At 29.2% G+C, this 18284-nt stretch overlaps 1 protein-coding gene across 1 annotated transcript in view; it reads left to right on the top strand.

Annotated features, from left to right (window-relative positions):
* LOC107454835 (ATP-dependent 6-phosphofructokinase) overlaps positions 1-18284 on the top strand; it is a 38883-nt gene that overhangs the window by 2208 nt on the left and 18391 nt on the right. Inside the window, exons 2-11 of the mRNA XM_016072163.4 lie at positions 306-457; positions 2933-3122; positions 3838-4003; positions 12002-12046; positions 12132-12240; positions 12506-12601; positions 12676-12768; positions 13785-13910; positions 15863-15927; positions 16769-16856. Coding sequence (XP_015927649.3) covers positions 306-457; positions 2933-3122; positions 3838-4003; positions 12002-12046; positions 12132-12240; positions 12506-12601; positions 12676-12768; positions 13785-13910; positions 15863-15927; positions 16769-16856 — 1130 coding nt within the window. The remainder of the gene's footprint in view (positions 1-305; positions 458-2932; positions 3123-3837; positions 4004-12001; positions 12047-12131; positions 12241-12505; positions 12602-12675; positions 12769-13784; positions 13911-15862; positions 15928-16768; positions 16857-18284) is intronic.

Below are 18284 nucleotides of genomic sequence, written 5' to 3'. Positions count from 1 at the left end.
ACGAAATTTTTTCCAAAATTCGCACATTTTGAAATTGATTAATAGAGTGCGCGAACTTCTCGCCTTAATAATTTTTATTGCGAGAAAAGAAAAAAATATGCGAGATTTTTGCGCTGTAGTGAAAACACTGTCCTCCATGACTTCTTCTGTCACACAACAGGCTGTTGAAGAAGTCTTTTAGTTTGCTGTATAAGAGAAATGCCTGTTTTATCATGCATTATTTTAATACTATATGTTGGAAATAATAATTTTTCTTTGCAAAATATTTTTTTATGTGGATATGCATTAACTTAATGTTCTTTTAGGCATGAATGCTGCTGTTCGGGCTGTTGTACGTATGGGCATGTACATGGGAATTAAAGTTTTTTTCATCAAAGAAGGATATCAGGGAATGGTTGATGGGGATGATTATATTGTAGAAGCTACCTGGGTTAGTGTGTCCGGCATTATTCATAAAGTAAGTATATTTCGTATAATTATTGCTGAAATTTTTAGAATATATATGATTTTTTAATTAGTAAGTAATTTACTAAAGCATTGTTCTTATTGATTATAAATAAAAAATTATAAAATTCATGAACCTGACTATTTTTTATTAGACATTTACTAAACAGTTTCATTTGTTAAGATTTATTGAAAAAAGAAAACATAATTCGAAATTTTTTTCATGTTTTAAAATTAAAAGATAATGTGAAATAATGTTTTTGCAAATGTAACTTGAATCCCCTGAGGCAGAATATTTTCGAGCTAATTGCGACCAAATTCTAGCACTAATATCTTTCTGCAAGATGCTTTTAATAATAACAAACATATACGTTATTAATTTACAATAACAGAAGCGCTGTGTTTACAACAAAAAAAATCTATTATGTTTTTTTTTACTTGAACATGAAAATATTTTTTATTCTTATATTATGGGTGATATTCACGCATTTTATTTGGGGGAAAACTCACTACTATGGAGAAATCAATAGCAATAACTGCCAAAAATTTTATAGAATCATTGCCTTAAGAAGTAAATATTCAAATGCACGATTCGAATTTTCCATATTGTTTGAAATATATCGGGATATTTAAAAACCATGCGAAAATTGATATCAGTAACTGCCGAAAATTACATCGAAAAATTATATCGATTTACGATTCTATTGGTGTAAATTGAGATAGTTAAAAAGTGATTATCTACATCCATCATTCAAATATTACATGACAATTTCTGTGGAAAAGAAAACTAAAATTTTTTACTTTTCAAAAGAAAAATCTTTCAGAACTCAGTAACGTTCTGCTACAATGTCGCCGTGTCGCTGCGATTCTGCCACAAGGCTTGAATCTATGTTTCGCCATAGTTAACTTGTTTGTTTTTAGTGATAGTTATCTATACTTTATGAAAGAAAATGTAAAATATGCACAAATCAAGTTATTACTTATCTACTTTAAGCACAAATCTGGTAACATACTGAATTAAATAACTAAGATATATTTGAATTATTTCAAATTGCATTTTTATATAATGCTTCGAAAATCTCCAATTATCTGAACATCAGCTTACCGACATGCAATGCGTACATTTTGCTGTATGGTGCACTGTTCAGTGGCGTCACTTCAGTCGAGCCGACTGACATGACGGAAGGATTAAATGTTATTATATTTCAACAGAGATATTTCTTTGCAGATTCTTATTAAAATTATAATACAGTCTATGCTCCCCCCCCCCAAAAAAAAGAAAATATTTCGAGACTGTTTTATTTTTAAGAATGTTTCGAGACTGTTTTATTTTTACAATCTTAAAAAAAGACATCATGAGCAAAATCTCAAAAACAAAATTTTTTTAGAAATGTCAGATTTTATTAAAAGTTATGGTGTATATTCCAAATTCAACAAATGAGTGAAAAGAAAAATTTTACTTGTTTTTCCAGGATATTTTTAAAAATCATTGCGAGGAATCTGATAGATTCTCCTTTTTACTGTACATTTGCATATTGCCCAAACCTCAATCATTTCTACAAGCATCTATAAATTCTAAATGTTCATCACTCATCTTCATCATTTCAATTGTTCATCTACCACTATCATGTCGGTAATTTTCAACATGCAGTTGAAGTAATCATTGTGAAACCAGTCCTAGTAATAGTTACATATGTTATGTGTGCGTTGGTCATTATTTGGGGGCAAGACTAATTTTTTTTCTCTAGCTCAGGTTTATGGGAAACTCAAACTTTCGAGACTATACTGTAATTACCCTCTTTTTTAAACTTCTAACTGGCAGATATAAGAAAATAGGATTCATCCTTATAGACATTTTCAATTTAATCATATAATTATCAGTCATTGATTGCCATTAAAATATGTGTGCAATCATATTTTTTTCCATATTATTATTATTTTTATGCAACTTGCTTTATCTGGTGCTGGAGTAATTTAATGAGGCATTAAAATATTTATAACTCATTCTATTCACACATGTCAAAAAAAAAATCCAAATGCTTCTTCTAATTAATTAGTAATAAGTAAAAAGTTTAGGAAGATTAATGAGTAGTAATAAGTAAAAAGGATTCCCCATTTCAAATGAAAGTTTTTGCAATAATTGGTTAAAAATATAAGAATAGTAGACACAGCAAATTTTTTTAGGTAAAAAAGAGAAGTAAAGCCAGTTTAAATATAAAAAAATAGATTTTTTTTTTTTTTTTTTTTTTTGATTTAAAAAAGAAATTACTAGGAAGGGGACTTGCCCCTACCTTTCCCCTCCTGCCAAAATCATTCCGAGTAAAAATTCGATCATTAAATCAAAAATAGTTCAGGATAATTTTTTCATTTCCTTTTTTAGCTCAATGTACATAAATTTTTTTTTATTTCCGATGTAAATAATTTGAAATTCTTTAATATTTTTAAATGTTACTGCATTTTAACTGTGTACTTTGACATCATTCTCTAGGGTGGAACAGTTATAGGAAGTGCTAGGTGCAAAGATTTCACTACTCTGGAAGGAAGATTAAAAGCAGCTGCAAATTTAGTGCGACATAACATCACAGATTTGGTAGTGATTGGAGGAGATGGCAGCTTAACTGGTGCAAATATCTTCAGACAGGAGTGGTGTTCTCTTTTAGATGAATTGGAGAAAACTGGTATTTATCGTCTTACAAATATTTTTAAATAATTCAGTAAAGTTGTATTTTTTCTTATCTAATAATTTATTATTAAATCAATTTCCTGTTTTGCATTATTGAGGTACCTTTTTCTTAATTTCAAGTCCTGAATTTCAGGTCAGAATTTTTTACACTATTTTTTATATTATTATTATCCACAATCCAAAATCAATACCCAGGACAGCTTTATAATCCAAGAGTCTCTTTTAAAATAAAGAGTTATTGATTGTTAGAGTTTCAAAATTAAATAGATTAGTTGAATGTTTAATTACAAAACAGAGCTACTTTAATAACATTAAGTAAAAAAAAAATTCTTTAACAGCTTTCAAAAATAATTATTTTCATGAAACAGTTTAGGAAGATCCTTGCCTTTAAAGGTTTGCCATCTTTTGAAGATAATCTCTAATATATCTCAAATTTATAATTTAGTTATAAATTTATATATCAAAATTATTTTTCTGATTTGAGTCATTAATGTTGGAAAGGATCATTTTTCAAATTTTTCTAGAATATCTTTCACTGCTACCTAGTCTCCATCTCTTATCCCATAGTTTAAAATATCACTGGTATAACAGAAATGAGTTATTAATATTTATTTATTATGGCTAAGACCATGCAGCAAATATTATTTTTAGGGGTAATATTTGTTTATTATGACTAATGTTTTATTCTTTATTATGACTTTTGTTTTCAGGAATTATAACACCAGATAAAAGAAAAATGTGTGGGCATCTAAACATAGTAGGAATGGTTGGGTCCATTGATAATGATTTTTGTGGCACTGACATGACTATTGGAACAGATTCGGCACTCCACCGTATCTTAGAATCTGTCGATGCAATTGTAACAACTGCATCAAGGTAAGTCATTATGTTATTATGTATAGTTGCTGTTCCCCGAGCTCTTAATGTAGTCAAAACTTTTGTATTCCCATTGGCAAATATATTTATTGTTGATGAAGCAAGTCTCAATAATTTTTTTACTGTTTTAAAAAATTAATTGACTGATAAAGATTTTGCTTTTTGCCTTTTACTATAGATATATAATTGATATTATAGCTGTCACTTAAAATACTTGTTTATATGCAATTTATGTGCAATACTTCATATTTTTAAATTTAGCATTTTTTAATATGCATTTTTCCCATTGTGAATTCTTCTTAATCATGTAATTTATTTTTAACTTCTTTATTAAATTTTTTTCAACCTTAATTTATTGTCATTTTTTAAAAAAACTTTGCATATACTTCCTCAATCAGTATATTAGTATACAATTCCTATTTATGATTAGCGATTTTTACATAAGTTTCCTGAAAGTTTTAATGTTATATTATTCTTTTTGAAATCTGATAGCATGTCTAAGCACAGTGTATGATTATTCCATTTTTTTTAAATACAGTATATCATATAAATACTGCTCAGCTTATGATGTAGCACATATATTCTACATCTTTAAATACAACTTTTATTTATTCATATTTTATAAATTTTCTTCATAATACACAACTACTTAAAATCTAAATCTAATTTACATTTATTAGTTTTTTTACAGTATATTGTGTTTCTCTTAAAACTTAACATTATCACCTCTTCAGTTTATGTGAGTAAAATAATTGTTTGTTGAAATATTCAGTGGTATCGAAGTTTAGCAAGAAACGTTTTTTTTTTCTTAAGATATGAAATTATTTAAGATATGTAATATTAAAGTAATAGCTAAAGTGTGAAAAATTTAGATTTTTTGTCATAGCGCAAAATTTGAGATTTCTAATTTTACTTTGAGATTTCGAATTTTACTTTAAGATTTCGATTTTTACTTTGAAATCTCGCTTCATGATGTAAAAACTGGCCTCTCAGAACAGCTTTTTTATTTCTTGCCAAAGCATTGTTGTTTAACTGGAAAAAAAAATCATTTCACTTCAATCTGAATAAAAGAAATGTCCAGATATCCTAAAATGTCATTAGCTTAAAACTAATAAAACTTATCTCTGCATTTACCTTTAACTTACTGTTTAAACTTGTTCCAATCCCATATTTGTCATTAATATCAACTCTTAATATTATTAAATGTTTTTTTTTATTTAGTGGGTGATTTATATTCCATTGTAAACATTTGGTCATCAAATGTATTATTTGATGATAATTATAGTAATTTTTTAAATAATCGGATTGTTAAAGATCTGATATGATGTTTAAGAAATATATTTTGACAATTAATCATGTGATGCTTAAGTAAAATGCTTATACTTATGTATGTTCAGTTAGCATATAATTAAATAGTTTAATAAAGTATTGAGTATTAAAAAGCCTAAGCAATATTAAGGATTGTTTTATCATGCTATTTTTAAGTAGTCTTGTTGGTAAAAAATATTGAGTATGTTTTTATAAAAACCCAAAAATTATGAAAATTTTAAAAAAACAACTTTATACATGTAGAAATTATAATACAGTAGAGAACCAATTATCCGGGATGCTCGGGGCCATTGCTATCCCGGATGTCTGAATTTCCCGGTTTTCTGGATCGACCAAAAAGTGTCATTAATTGATGTTTTGTCGAACCCGAATTACAAGGAAAAAGTGTAACACATAAAGTAAGAGAAAAAAGAAAGTCACTCCTAAATTTAAAAGGGAAAGAAAATGGTTGAAAAATAACATTTAAAAGAATTTGCAAGTTTAGACAAGAAAAACAAGTTTAAAACATGCAAAATTCTCATATTTATTTTTTAAAAATAATTGCAATTCCTAAATTAACTAATATAAACAAAACCAATGATTAAATGACGCAATATATTTCATACCTAATTATGCAGGGGGGGGACGACAAAATAAAAGGAAAACTTATTATTCTAAATAAAAACACTTGAAAATTATCAAACCGAAACGATAGTTAAAAAAGGCACTATCATAAATATTAAAACCCAGAACAAGGCAAGATCAACGGAATTTTTTTAAAAAAACCTTATGATAAAATTTATGAATAAAAAGAATTAATTTATTGAGTGCGAAATTTATCGTGACAAGAAAAATAAATCAAACGTAGTGGAATCATAAAAACGAAACTGCAATCAAAATAATCCTATGTTTCAATTAATAAACAATTCTCTCTTTATTTATTTTTTTATAAAAACCCGATTTTTAATTACAGCAGATGTGATTCCACATAAAAAAAACTTGCAAATGATACCGCACTTCCAAAGAATCAGAATTTATTCATTCAAAAGAAAAAGATTTTATTTTTATTAATCGATGTTAAATAGATGAATATATTTTTCTCTTTCATCTTCTGATCACTGATATGCATGCAATGCATTTTCCCCACCTCCCTCGTGAATCAAACAGAAAACGAAATCAGCATGCCACACCCTTGAGTTTGATTGACGGCCTAAAGGAGAAAATAAAACATTCCTCCCTTCCCTGCCTCCTCTCGATCTTCAAGGTCACGGAAGAAATGGCGTTTCTCTGGGTAAGCGGGGGAAGAAATTCGCCCCTTCCTTACATTTTCCTCTACTCAACTTCAAGAATGAGTACAATTTCCACTTTTTTTCATAATCGTTCTAGTTTAAAATGGCAGGAAAACGGAGCAAAATTTACCCCGGTTTTCTAGTTTCCCGGTTATCTGGATGCCGGATAAATGGTTCTCTACTGTACTATGAAAATAGCATCATTTACTGCAAGCGTATTTGATAAATGAAGTGATTTAACCACCATTACCAAGTATGTCATTGTAATAGAATACAGTAATTTCCAGTGGACACGCTGTACAGGCTGCACCCGTGAAAAACATTGTTAAAATTTTTATTTTCATCCCAGTGTTTTCATCATAGAAAAAAAATGGGTGAGAATTTCTCACCCTTTCTCAAACACAGGGTGAGATTTCAAAAAGTTAAGTGAGATTTCTAAAAAAAACACAAAAACTCTTGCAAAAAAATCATTTCTTTAATAATAATACATTTTTAGCGTCTTCTACTTTTTAAAGTATTGAATAATTTTGATGCATCATCATAGAAAATTTTGCCTTTACAAGGTATTTGTCCATCTTGCATAAGTGCATAAAAAATTTGAACGTCTTACATGAAGAAACCTTACCTACGGTAAACGCGTGGTTGCAGAGAAATGTATTTTGAAAGGGGTTCCGTGGTTGTGTTCTGTTGTTCGAAAAGGTTCTGAACAATACTGGTAAATAGGGAAGCTAGATAATGGGGCAGATGTTGAAAATAATGAAAGATCCAGTAAGAAAGTGAAACGGATTTTATTATAAATTGCGTAATTCGAAGCTTTTTCCGAAATGCGAGAAATTCGCGAATTTTGAAATTGATTTATAGAATGCGCGAATTTCTCGCGGTAATCATTTTTTAATGCGAGAAAAGAAAAAAATATGCAAGATTCTCGCGTTCTCGCGCTGTAGTGAAAACACTGCATCCTATAAGCCATGCGCCGTAGAGGCCGCACTTTCGTTTTTTTTTCGATCGATCATCGCTTTTTATTATATGATGTTTTGAAGAAATTTTTTTGTTCTAAAGTGCTAGAAAAGTGCTATACTAAAACTAAAGTACTATACTCTTAATCATAATGAACGATAGCTAACTTCAACAAGAAATCCAAATTTCTAAATGTGATTTTTACCCACTCATTTTTTTCATGTTCTGAAAACAAGGGGAGGGGAAAGAAGGCATAGCGGTAAAATAAAAGAAAGATAGGGAAATGATCAATGTATGAATGGAATTCTGTAGAACAAGTAGGGGAGATGAACTAAAGAATGTGAAGAAAGCAGTGCAATATGTTGAAATACACCCTTCCCACGCTAGGTCACCTTATTCCAGGTGCAACCAGGACGAATAACTATTTTATTCACTAGTTACAGTAGTAACGATCAAATGTAACTGTAGCCTTTGAAACGTAGATTCTTCGGTGGCCTTCAACCTTCTGTAAAGAAAATGAATAGTTTTAAAAGAAATGAATTGCTAAAAAGAAAATTAATGATCACAGCAGTCAGAGGAGGGGCGGAAATTGTGGAGGGATTCTATGATATCCAAAATATTTATGACATTGACAGCCCTACATAAATTTAGTGTGAGTAAAAATAAAAATGAAACACTTCCCTCTCCTCTTTGGACTGTGAAACGTTTCAAATTCGGAAGGGAGAGATAAAGTGTTTCGTTCTTTCTTCCCTCAACCACCTACTATCATTAGCACAATGACCTGTGTGAGGAAGGGTTGGGAATGACAGCAGAACATATAGAAAATTGAACAAATTGTTCTTTTGATCACTAGTTGTAGAGGATGGTTTTATTATTTTCTTTGTTTCTAAAATTTGATTTATCACGAAACTGTTCTTTTAGCTTGGTTCATTTTAGCTTCATGAAAAAGGCAAGATGATGAATTCTGAAAAGAACACGTTTCTGCATAATTAAAAAATCATGGTTCTAAAGAAGAATATCCAATTTTAAAAATAAAGTTCTTATTGTTTATCATTAAAAAATTTAGCTCTCTTTTAACCAAAACAGTTAAACATAGAAATTTTTTTAAAAAAAAAAAACTACTTTGTTGCACTTAATTCACAAAGGAAACATAAACTGCTGTTTGTAGAAAATGCAACACCATGAAAGAATCATCAGAATCAAATGAAATTTAATGCAGAAACGACTTGTACTGATACAAATAAATGATGAAATTTTCAAAACAAAAGAAACAAATTAAGCGTCCGAAATCAGTATTTGGTGCAGCCACCACGCGCTGCAATAAGTGCTGCTATACGACGTGGCATGGAGTCAAACAGATGTTGAATATCTGCTTGAGGAAGAGAATTCCATATCGCTTGTATGCGCAACCAAAGTTCGTCTTTGGAAACTGCAGGACGCGGATCACGAGTGAGACGCCAACCAACCATATCCCACACGTGCTCAATAGGCGACATATCCGGCGAATAAGCAGGCCAAGGACGAAGTTGCATGCGTTGTGCTGAACAGAAGTCTCTAACAGTCCGCGCAACATGTGGGCGTGCATTATCCTGCTGAAAGATAGCTCCAGGGATGCCTTGAAGGAAAGGAACGACTTCGGGCTGTAGCACTTCACGGACGTATCTGTTGCTATTGAGATTACCCTCAATTCGTATCAAATTGGATCGTCCATGATACGAAATCGCACCCCAGACCATAACTCCGGGTGTTCGACCACTATGTCGTTCAATAATACACTCAGGAAGGCAGCGTTGACCGGCATAACGTCTAACACGAACACGGCCATCATGGGTCCACAAATTGAAGCGTGATTCATCTGAAAAGACAACTTGGTGCCAATCATCTCGCCAGTCTCTGTGCTCAAGAGCCCACTGCCGACGCAGCCGTCGATGATCCGCCGTGAGGGGAATCCTGTATAATGGCACCCTTGCACGCAATCCACGGCGCAGCAGACGACGAATTGACGAAGCCGACAATTGTACACCTGTAGCAGTAGACCAATGTGCTGCCAGCTGCCTGGAGGAAGCTGTGCGATCATTCACCGCCATGCGGAGCAGGTGTCGATCATCGCGCTCTGACGTCACCTTCTGTCGTCCAGTGCCTGTTTTTCGAGTTGTTCGGTGCTCGTCGGTCCACTGCTTCCAAACTCGCATCACTGTGGAACTGTTCCGCTGCATACGAGCTGCTATTGCGCGATAGGAAAATCCTCCTTCTCGAAGGCCGATTATCCTCCCTCGTTCAAACTCCGTAAGTTGCTTGAATTTCTTATTCTTCCGTCGTGGAGGCATACTCAGGTCTCACTAAACGTTTGCCACTAACAAATAATCATAGACTATTTTCAACGTCCCGCTACAGCACTTTATTTATACGCTTTCAGCATCAATTCAGAGGGCGCTGCGCGCGCCACGCACGCGCGATGGCTCTGAAACTTTATTAATTTGCATAATATCCTATAATTGACATTTGCTGCGAATTTCATTTGATTCTGATGATTCCTTCATGGTGTTGCATTTTCTACAAACAGCAGTTTATTTCAAATAAGACAAAATCTTTCGTCTTCAAATCTTAAGTTTCAATTATTTATTATAAAATATATATATATCAGTGATAAATAAGTTTATAGATAATGAAAAATAATAAAGTATTGAAAAAGTTTATTCTTGATTTTTAGATGATGTAGAAAATGCTGAAGTAAACGCTACTAAATTTTTTTTTTTACTGAAATTGATTAAAAGAAAAGACGATGTAGAATATAAAAGAAAAAGAATACTTACTTTCAAGAAGAAAAAAATAATAAATTATGAATTTCAATGGCTAATGAATTTAGTTTCTGTGATAGAAGCAAATGTTCCAATTAAAATACAATTAATAGTTCGAAGTCTTGTTCCATTTTATTTTTGGTATTTTCTATAAGCTCAATCGTGGGATTTGTTTTAAAGAATATCGTTTTTTTTTTTTTCTTTCTTTCGAATTTAATCTTTCTTTTTCAGTCTCAATTTGACAGTTCCTACATCAGTCAATCGGCAGAGTGGAGTCAATTTAAAATTCCTGTTATTTCTTCTTCTTAGGCGCGTTTATTTAATGCAGAAGCATTGTTTTCTTTTTTTTAATTTCTATGTATTATGTATTGAATGCATTGGTTCGCAAAAAGGACTGAAATCAGCGTTGAAAAAAAATTTATTAAAAGGAAATACAACTAAAAGTATCTACTGAAATCCAATCAATGTATAGAACAAAAAGAGTTTATTTTCTAGTTTTGTGACAGTTTAAAATAAAATATTTATAAAGAAAATATAGATGAGAAGAAGGGAGTTGAAAATAAAGCGTACTAAGTTTAATTATTCTCAAGTTACAAATCGGAATTTGTAACACCATTTGTAGATAACATCATGCGGCATTTCGTCAATTGAAAACTTCTGTAATCAAACTATATTTTAATGAGAAAAAAATAATAAGGAAAATCATTTTCAGAAAACGTTTCATTACAAAAAAGGTTCGTAATTTCAGAAAATTTTCGGTAAACATCTGTTTTTGAATAAATCCCTCGTGATCGAAAAATGATCACGTATGGCGTAGGATAAATGAATTCTTCGTATAGGCTGCACATCGTGACAAGAAAACTTTTAAACACATATAGGTAGCAGCCTATCTACCGGAAATTACTGTAATATTAATATTAAATCTTATTTTTAAAAATGATTCGCACACTGACCCCAATGAAATGTGAAAACAAATCTTTGCACTAAGTTTTTAAAATATAAAATTGACTACTTTTTAATTAAAAATTTATCTTTTGAAGAAATAATTCAATTTGATTTCGTAACAAAAATGATGGAATCAGTTATAGGAATTTGTGAACAAAACAAGCACACTCCAAGTTGATAGTAAAAAGTTGATAGTCCTTATAAAAGATTCTCAAAATAGAACTGTAAAAATTAACTTATGCTAACTAATTTCTGTTACAAATTCTGATAAGCAAATATGCTCATTTAAAAGTTTTTATTCGTATTATTATATTATTTTAAATCATTTAGTAAATATATTTTAAGAAAAATGATACTTAGCTCTGTGATTATTATATTAATTCAATAAACGAATAGCTATTCTAAAATTTACTTAAGCTTTTATTGTTCTATTACAATGTAAGCAAAGATTTTAAAAGCACTATTTTACTTTATTTGTGTTTATGATACAGAAAAATTAATGGGTAGTTCAGAATGAAGATTTGGAGGTGCAACATTGTATTATTTTTAGTCCTTAATTACAATTTGGATGATTAGTGAACTAATCATATTTATCTGTTACAGGTTTAAAATCATTTAGTAAATGTAATTTATAAAAAAATGATAATGTCTTTTAGATTCAATAATTCTACCATACTGAATAATTTGATTTTTTCTTTCAGTCATCAACGAACTTTTATTTTGGAAGTTATGGGTCGTCATTGTGGGTAAGTTCAATTTTCCTTTTTTCTCTGTAGTGTCTAAATAAAGTTTGTTTCTATTAGTTTTTTTAAAAAATTTTCTCTTTTCCAGTTATTTGGCATTAGTTGGAGCTTTAGCGAGTGAGGCAGACTTTGTATTCATTCCAGAATGGCCACCTGAAAGAGACTGGCCACAAATTCTGTGCAAAAAACTTATGCAGGTTTGTGATAGTTTTAATTTATATTATATGATGAATTGTTTAGTTTTCTCTATTGACACAAAAAATAAACCAAACTATCAATCTCTAGCCATTTTGAGTTTACATTTTATTACTATATTTCAATTTATCAAATCTAATTTAAGAATGTGTTTTATCTTTAAATCTGATAACCATCCATTCTTTGTCTTTTTTTTTTTATTTTCCTCATAATGTTGGGATAACTAAAGTTTCGCATTATAGTCTTACTTTATTTCTATTTTTTTAGGAGAGAGAAAATGGTCAAAGGCTAAATATTATTCTGATAGCTGAGGGGGCTCAGGACAAGGATTGTAATCCGATAACTGCTGAGCAAGTTAAAAAGGTATTAATTTGTCTTCTAAAACTTTTTATATTTTCACTTTTTCTTTCTCTAAAACTTTTATTCAATTATTTCAGGTTATCGAAGATAAGTTGCAGCAGGATACGCGTATAACTGTTCTCGGTCATGTACAAAGAGGTGGCAGCCCATCTGCTTTTGACAGAATCTTGGTAATTGTTATATGCCCTATATATGATGAATATATATTATATATCAAGAAATATTGCTATTTTATAAATGTCACGATAACATTATTTTATAATGTGCTCTCTTGATATATCATAAATTCTATGTAATGCTGAAATAATGACACAGAAATAAATTAAATTTGAAAAATATTTCAAAATCTTGATATTTCCTGAAGATATATCATGATTTAAATGTTTGGGTATCACCCCGCTCTAATATAGAGCCATATAGGTGCTTTGTTATATTATATGTAACTATTTAAAAAAATTATAGACTTAAAAAAACTATATAATTATCTCAAAACAATAACGAAACTAAATTAGACAAATATTTCAAAATATTGATATTTCCTGATGATGCATCATGATATAAAAATTTTGATATCACTCTTCTCTAGTATAGAGCCATGAAGGTACTTAGTAATATTAAACTATTTAAAGTTAAACATAAAAAAAACTAAATCATCTCGAAACGAAATATATTTAAGTAGTTAGTAGATTAAATTGTTTCCTATTCACTAATTATTAATATACAGTAGGGAAGCGATTATCCAGAACAATCGGGACCATCGCTATTCCGGATAACTGATTTTTCCGGTTTTCTGAATCACTACAAAAAGCCGTTTTTTTTTTTTAATATTGTTAAACCAAAGTAAAGAAATTATTTGGAAATAATCTTAAAAAGAAGAAAAAACGATGAAGTAATACACTAATGATTATTTCCAAAATGATGGTAAATGAACATCTTTCAAAAAAGAAAGAAAAATTTTAAAATCTTATGAGGAAAAAAACCTTTTTTTTTAAAAAAAAAAAAATGGCAGGAAAATGTATCTAATTTCGTTCCGGTTTTCTGATTTCTGGATAAGGGGTTCTGTGCTGTATTAAGTAATTATGAAAAAGTAGTATAGTAAATAATCATGATAATACTTTAGTCAAAGTACTAGTGTACTAATTAACTGTGATCGATGTAGTTTTATGTTTTCCTGCACATGGTTTAGGGTTGTCGAATGGGGGCTGAAGCTGTTCACGCTCTTTTAGAGGCCACACCAGATTCAGAAGCTTGTGTTGTTTCCCTTGATGGAAATCAGGCTGTCAGAGTACCCTTGATGCAATGTGTAGAAAAGGTAAGAAGATATGCAAAATTATTTATTGTATTTTTAGTATAGCCTACATTACACATGTTGAGAAGAGATAAAAATGAAAAATGTATCTAAGTTTTTTTTTCATGATGACTTTTATGTAAAACTGCAGTGTCACAACTAGCAGAAAATATAAAGCTCTTCTTTAATTTTATTTTGTAACTTGATACACTGCCCTTTAAATAGTAAATTATAAATACTCAAGTGAAAAGTGAACTATAAACAGTTTTTTTTTTTTTTAAAAATCCAAAAAACAATGAGTCTTCAACTACAGCATGAGACAACTTTATATAAAGTCTGCTCTGTTGCCCTGTTTTTGTCAATTCCACGAAAAGCAGACAGATGTCAGGGCTGTTACCCTTTTCAAAATTTTAGCAAAATATTTTTATTCTATTAAAACTGAAGAAAAAAGTTTTAATTTCATGTCAGAACAATAAAGAACATATTAAATTAATTATATTTTTAATGCAGAATTAAGTCAAGCTATTTTTTTTTTCAGTTGTCACACTTGTAAATATTTTTTTAAGAAGGTACTTCAGATAAATTTCATAATTTTATTATTTTGTATCATTTTAGAGCAATCGGTTATATTGTTGAGATAATCACAGGGTTGCCACTGCACAGGGAAAACCTGGAAAATACAGGGAATTTAAAAATCACCTAAAATAACAGGGAAAATGCAGGGAATTTTGATTTTTTCTTTACAAACTGGGAAAATACAGGGAATTTTGTTTCTTATTTTTGTCTTTTAAAAAATGGTGACCACTTAAAGTGTAATCTATGGGATATTCAACCATGATATTTCAGCTATACTAAACTATTTCATTTACTATAGCATTATTTAAGTATATTCAGCTGTTTTTCCAGCAATTAAAACTAATAAATATAGTTAGCCCAATATAGCTCACACAAGAGCACAGTAACTGTTGTTTCCTCTTAATATATAGTGCATAATATGTACAGGGAAAACACAGGGAATTTTTTTTTCCAGATTTGAGTGGCAACCCTGAATCAGTATCCATGTCCATTTTTTGTCACGTCGGTCACGGCATATTTTATTAGTTTAAATGTTTTTCACTTAATAAGATTATTTCGATATGAAAGGTCTAATTTTGCGATGGGTCAAACTTAGTTTGCAGTGTATTTACTTATGAATTTATATAAATAAACTAAAAAAAAACAAGTTGATAAGATAAATAAAAAAAATTTTTAATTTCGAAATTCGCGCAGCAGCTATAATATTTTTTGTTGTATGCATGTAAATTTACTGTAATTTGCTCTGTAATCTAATAAACATATTTATTTGAATTTATTAATTGTGTTTATTATCTTCACAGGACACAAAGATTACTTGTACAATTGTAACTAATGCACTTTACTTTCAAACCGAAAAATATTCCCTGCATTTTTATGATTGCAAATTATGTTAATTTTAAAGCCTAATACTGTATTTTGTATTTTTTGTGGTTCACTGCTCGAAAATTGTTATGTATCTCTGATAAATAGCATAGCAATTTTGGTTTATTCTGTTTTTATTTTCCCTTAAAATGCTTCTTTCTTTTTCGTGAGCTATTGAACTTCATTTAAACCGAAATGCAATGATAAATAATGAACATGTAATCTGCATAAATTAATAAGCATAAGTAACACAAAAATGTGTTAAAATTTGTTTATCTGAACAGTTTGCTTTTGACTTCGTACTTCTTTCCAGCTTAAACTCAGTTTTTTTCAACTGTTCATTACCAATATGAGAAAAGAAATTTTGATTTGTTTTGTGACAACATTGGTATAAGTGTTTTATGTAATATAGATTGTTTTTTTTTGTAGATTTTATATACCATTTTGAAAATTGCATATTCAATGCTTTAGTAATCTAATGAATTGTTTTGTTTAAAGATTGAATTTGTCATTTGAAATTGTGCGTTTATACATTTTAGACAAAAGCTGTTGGTGCTGCAATGCATAAAAAACAGTGGGAGGAAGCTGTGAAACTTCGAGGAAGGTAGTGATTTATTATCTAATATGCTTTTTTTTTTAACTATTGCTCTGTTAAATAAGGAAAATTAGTACATCAATACATCACATGTGTTAAATAATAGCTAATTATATGTATGTAAATAACATGAACAGGAAATTTTGAAAGAAAATATTGATGGCTGTTTTTCATATTAGAAGTACCACCATTAATCGTTGAATTCGGAATGATTGTGCTTCTGTATGTTCGATTCTGTGTCTTGGTACTAATGACATTCTTTAATTTCTTTCATAATGTGTTATTAATGCTTTTAATGTTTTTAAATTTTCTTACTATCTGCACAAAGAGAATTCTACTTTTTCTGGATGCTGCTCTATAATTTTGATAATTGTATATATACATAATTTTCTTAATTCTTAATACATAATTTTCAATTTTCATACATTGTTCAACAAAGCTGTAACAAAGAGAAATCATGAAAATTTCATCGTATGTCTTGTCATGAACACTTACAGATGAAAATTGAAATAATTTAAATAATAAATAATCAATTTGTATAGTTAATCAATAGACTCATGAACATTAGCATGTTGTGTATGTACTCACATTTTGTGTATGTGAACATTAGATAGCTGCTCTAATTGTTATAACAACTTACTTGCAACAATAATTTTTCTAAGTTAATTTTCATATCATGATAGACAGGTTTCAAAAGCTATTTTTGATTCTTTGTTTGTAAAGATACAAAATAAGTATATGTTACTTATTTGTCAAAGTTATTCTAAACCGTATTATCAATCTAATTTTAATGTCCCATTTTTTTTAAAGAATATTACTTTTTATTTTAAAGACTTTCTTATTGTTTTAGGAGCTTTGAGCGAAACTTACAAACTTATAAAATGCTGACAAGATTACGACCACCTAAGTCTGTTTGGGCCAAACAGGAACTTGGGAAAGTAAGTATAGTCATGGATGGAAGAAAATTTTTTGATTACATTTATATTATATAAATAGTTTACTAACTATTATAAAAGAAACAATTTACTAACTAAAATTTTAAAACTACTATATAATAAAAACTTTGAAACTATACCTCTATTTTACCAAATCAAATTCAAATATGTGTCCCATCTGTGAAAATTTATCATATTTTGCATACATTAGCATCTTACTTGTCCAAGCTAATCTGGAGCACCGCCAATTTAAATTACTATTATTTTTGTTAAGCAGGCAGAAATGCAACCATAGAATATTTTATCCAAATAAATACAGAAGTATATAGTTGTCAAAACACAGTAAAAAAATATGATTTTTTAAACAAAATACTACTTAATAAAAACAATATTACTTAGAGTGCTTGCTTATCTAATGCTATATCATAATTCAGATTCTCACAAGCTTAATTATTTTGCATGGATGTGCAATATCCTACTTCTTCATATAATTTTGAAATTATGAATTTGAATTATAATCTACACATGAAGCGAAGCATTTTTAGTGATGTTTAACAAACTATATACTGCATTTGTCATCGTCACAATAGTTAGTTAGTTTTTTACATGATTGTTCTCATCTTGATGTCAAAAACCTGTGTTCCATTTGCACATATTTTTTTTGTCACTGATTCCTTTTTACAAGATATTGTAACAAATTACTCATTTGAATTATCAATTCTACAATATTTTATATTAAATATTCTCAATTGCACTATGTGATTTCTTGGGTCATAAATATTGGTGAGATTATAATTGAATTATAAATTTTTATTTATAATATTAATATTTTTTATTGATATATTATTATAAATTTAATGTTTTCATTGCTGGTTTAGTAAGATTTTTTTTTCTCTTCAAAATTACAATTATTTGTGACAGTTTTTTTATTGCCGAAATTAATAAAAACATGATCATTAAAATAACCTAAGTTAATAGGAATGGGAGAGGAAATAAAATAGTAAGGATTAAAAAGTAAGGAAATAAAATAGTACGAAGTAAGATTATTGTTCTGTTAACTCATGCATTACTATATTTTAATGCTTATTTGCATTATGAATAAAGCACATTTTAATTTTTTTTTATTCCTGTCTAATATGAGATTTCTTTTTGTTGTGCTTCAAAACATATAGAAGGTATGTATAATTTAAAATCCACTTTTATTTAATTATTGAATGGAATTTGTGTCTAATAATTTATTTTTGTACTAGATAACTGAAATCTTTTAAAAAACTGCACAATATTTTTCTTCATTGCTGCAGTGTTTATTTATATTTTTTTTCAATGTTTTAGAAAAGATATTAAAATTAATTGATGTTTCAAAAAGCTTATATATATATATTGTGAATTTGTGAACTTTTTCTTTATGAATGATAAAAGCATGTTGCAAAG

The sequence above is a fragment of the Parasteatoda tepidariorum genome, chromosome 8 (genome assembly GCF_982258835.1).
Source record: "Parasteatoda tepidariorum strain Cologne lab strain chromosome 8, Ptep-v5.0, whole genome shotgun sequence".
In the NCBI taxonomy this organism is placed as follows: Eukaryota; Metazoa; Arthropoda; class Arachnida; order Araneae; family Theridiidae; genus Parasteatoda; species Parasteatoda tepidariorum.
This window is presented reverse-complemented; position numbering and strand designations above follow the sequence as displayed.